Raw genomic sequence first — 2,627 nt, forward strand, 5'->3', positions numbered from 1 at the left:
CATCTCTCCAGAGCTCCCAACTGCTCTTTAGGAGCAATAAGCAAGACATTAATGAACTCAGAAAGAGACAATGATGAGATCTCATCTGTTGCTTTCATTTATCCTACTGTAATCTCAATTCAGTATCCACTTGTCTTACCTAAGTCTCAAAACCTCAATCTCTCTTCATCTCATCCTTTTCTCTTAAGGGCTTTTAGGAGCAACAATTCAGATTGGAGTTTTTGACATACTGACATCTTAGTTTTTTAGTTTTCTTTTCTCAAGAGTTAAAGAAAAGAGCATGCAGCTAAACTCAGCTGAAGTTGTTTGTTACTTTGCAGATTTTATATAAAACATAAACTACTACAGCCCACTGTAGGTCCCCTCATCATCTTCATCATCACCACGTGTGCCTGTTTGTGTGGGAGGGAGGTATCGGGTCAGCAGGGAGGGCTGGTCTCTCCATCCTCAGAGAGGTGGGGGGGGGTCCGCACCGCCCTGCTGGATCCTTGTCTGCAGTCAGAGGCGCCTTCAGTTTGGCTGCAGGACCAGAGGCAGCAGCAGCAGCCGGTGCGCCAACATGCGGACTCAGAGCGGTGACCTGCGGGGCGCCGAGCTGTCTCACCGGGACCTGCTGACCGGAGAAGCTCGGGGCTGAGTGCGTCTCTTCTCCGGCAGGGATCCGGGTCATGGACTGTAAAGTTCCGCGGGGAAACTCCCTCCTGGTATCTCCCCCCCCCCCCCTCTCTCTCTCTGATCAGCCAGCAGCCGCCTGAAAGTTGCTGAGAAGTTTGTGAGCGTGTTGCGCCGCGGTTTCTGCCCCGGTGCGTCCGCTGCGCGCCTGGATATCTTCCTTCCAGACTCTCCGAGGGACCCCGGGGCGCGTTTCTGTTCCTTTGAGGAGGATTAACCGAGTATTGTGACTGTGTCTCACCTGGAGCTGCTCTGAGGAGATGGATAACTCCTGGTATTTCTTGCCTGTGATAATGCTCGTTCTGTCTGCGGGCTTCAGGATAGAGGAGGGCATGTGCCAATCCCAATATCAACTCCGTCCCATTCCCAGTGACACTCTGCCCTTAGTGGAACTAAGGGAGGAACCGGATCCTCTGCTGGACCCTAGGGAGAAGGATCTGAACGAGACAGAGCTCCGGAGCACTCTGGGCAGCCACTTCGACCCGCACATCATGTCCGTCTCCCCGCCGGAGGACAAGTACGCGGGGAACGAGGACGTGATCGAGGCGGACCTGCGGCAGAAGCTCTCCGGAGCGATGCCCAAAGAGATCCGGACCATGGACTTCGAGGTCCAGCACGGAAAGAAGCAGAAGCCGGGTAAAAAACTCCGGAGAAGACTGCAAATGTGGCTGTGGTCTTACAGCTTCTGCCCGGTGGTTTCCGCGTGGACCGACCTGGGCTGCAGGTTCTGGCCGCGCTACCTGAAGGTGGGGAGCTGCTACAATAAGCGGTCTTGTTCGTACCCTGAAGGGATGGCCTGCAAACCTGCCAAATCGACTCATTTTACGATCCTGCGATGGCGCTGCCTGCAGAAAAAAGGGGGTCTGAAATGCTCCTGGATCCCTGTTCTGTACCCGATTATATCAGAGTGCAAGTGCTCCTGCCCGACCTCGAACTGAGTCTGTGTGGCTGCGAAACTGGACGAGTCTCTCCGATCAAACTGTAATGATTATTTTTATACACAAGCAGCAGAACATCCCGATGTTTAAACTCAAGTCATAAAAACTTGTTTTCTTGCAACAAAGTGAAGAAAAAAATCACCTCTGAATCTTTTCCCGGTTTGTTTTAATCCCCTGCTCTGCAAAAACATTCAGTAAAAACTGTCACTTATGTTTAAAGATAATCAGATTTTAAGGCTGAATCTGAGATGACTTGTTGTTCTGCACTGTCCAGGGGAAGAATGTATATTTGAGTACATGTTTTTATTTTATGACAGAACTTTGTATAAACAGGAAGCTCAGTGTTTTTAATATAATCACATCTACTGTGCCTGTTAAATGTATCTGGACTGTATCTGTTTATATTTATAAAGAAGAACCCAAATGTTCAAATTGAAGATGAATTTATGGACCTCAGCATGGAAATATGAAGAGTTCAGATAGATCCAGTTCAGAAACTGATCTGAGCACAGATGAAGGTACCTTTTTAAAAACAGAAACCAGGAGGACAGACTGGATGTTATTACTCAGAATCTTCATCAACACGTCTCATCTTCAGATGCTGTAAAATAAAAAGGGACAGCTGGTCTTTAAACTCAGAGACCTCAGACTCTGTGTTGATTCTTAGTAAGTGGAAGTACTCAGATACTTCAGTACAAGTACTAATACCACAGCAGTATAACCTAAAGCCAGGGGAGGCAGTGTTATTTCAGAAGCGCGTTTTGTTCTGTGTGTTGAAATTCACTTTACATTCGGACACAGATCAATAAATCAAATGCGCTGGTTTCTCGTAACCTAAGTAAAAGTAGAATCAGTAAAATGTCCTTCAAGTATTGAAGCTGTAAAACGTCCCTGTGCCTGTTGTACTGTTATATATTCTGTCACCAGTGGACAGTTACTCAAGTACTGTACTTCAATACAAATTTGAGGTACTTTACTTGAGTATTTTTCTACTTCTACTCTGCCACATCTCAGAGG

At 47.4% G+C, this 2,627-nt stretch overlaps 1 protein-coding gene across 1 annotated transcript; it reads left to right on the plus strand.

Annotated features, from left to right (window-relative positions):
• Positions 1–502: 502 nt before the first annotated feature.
• nog3 (noggin 3) lies at positions 503–2,250 on the plus strand. The gene has a single exon (XM_038736544.1). It carries the CDS (start codon positions 933–935, stop codon positions 1,608–1,610), a length of 678 nt encoding a protein of 225 aa, XP_038592472.1. The 5' UTR covers positions 503–932; the 3' UTR covers positions 1,611–2,250.
• Positions 2,251–2,627: the final 377 nt, after the last annotated feature.

Source organism: Micropterus salmoides, unplaced genomic scaffold, assembly GCF_014851395.1.
Source record: "Micropterus salmoides isolate LMB-PRFRI ecotype aquatic unplaced genomic scaffold, ASM1485139v1 Ms_hic_scaffold_21, whole genome shotgun sequence".
Lineage (NCBI taxonomy): Eukaryota > Metazoa > Chordata > Actinopteri > Centrarchiformes > Centrarchidae > Micropterus > Micropterus salmoides.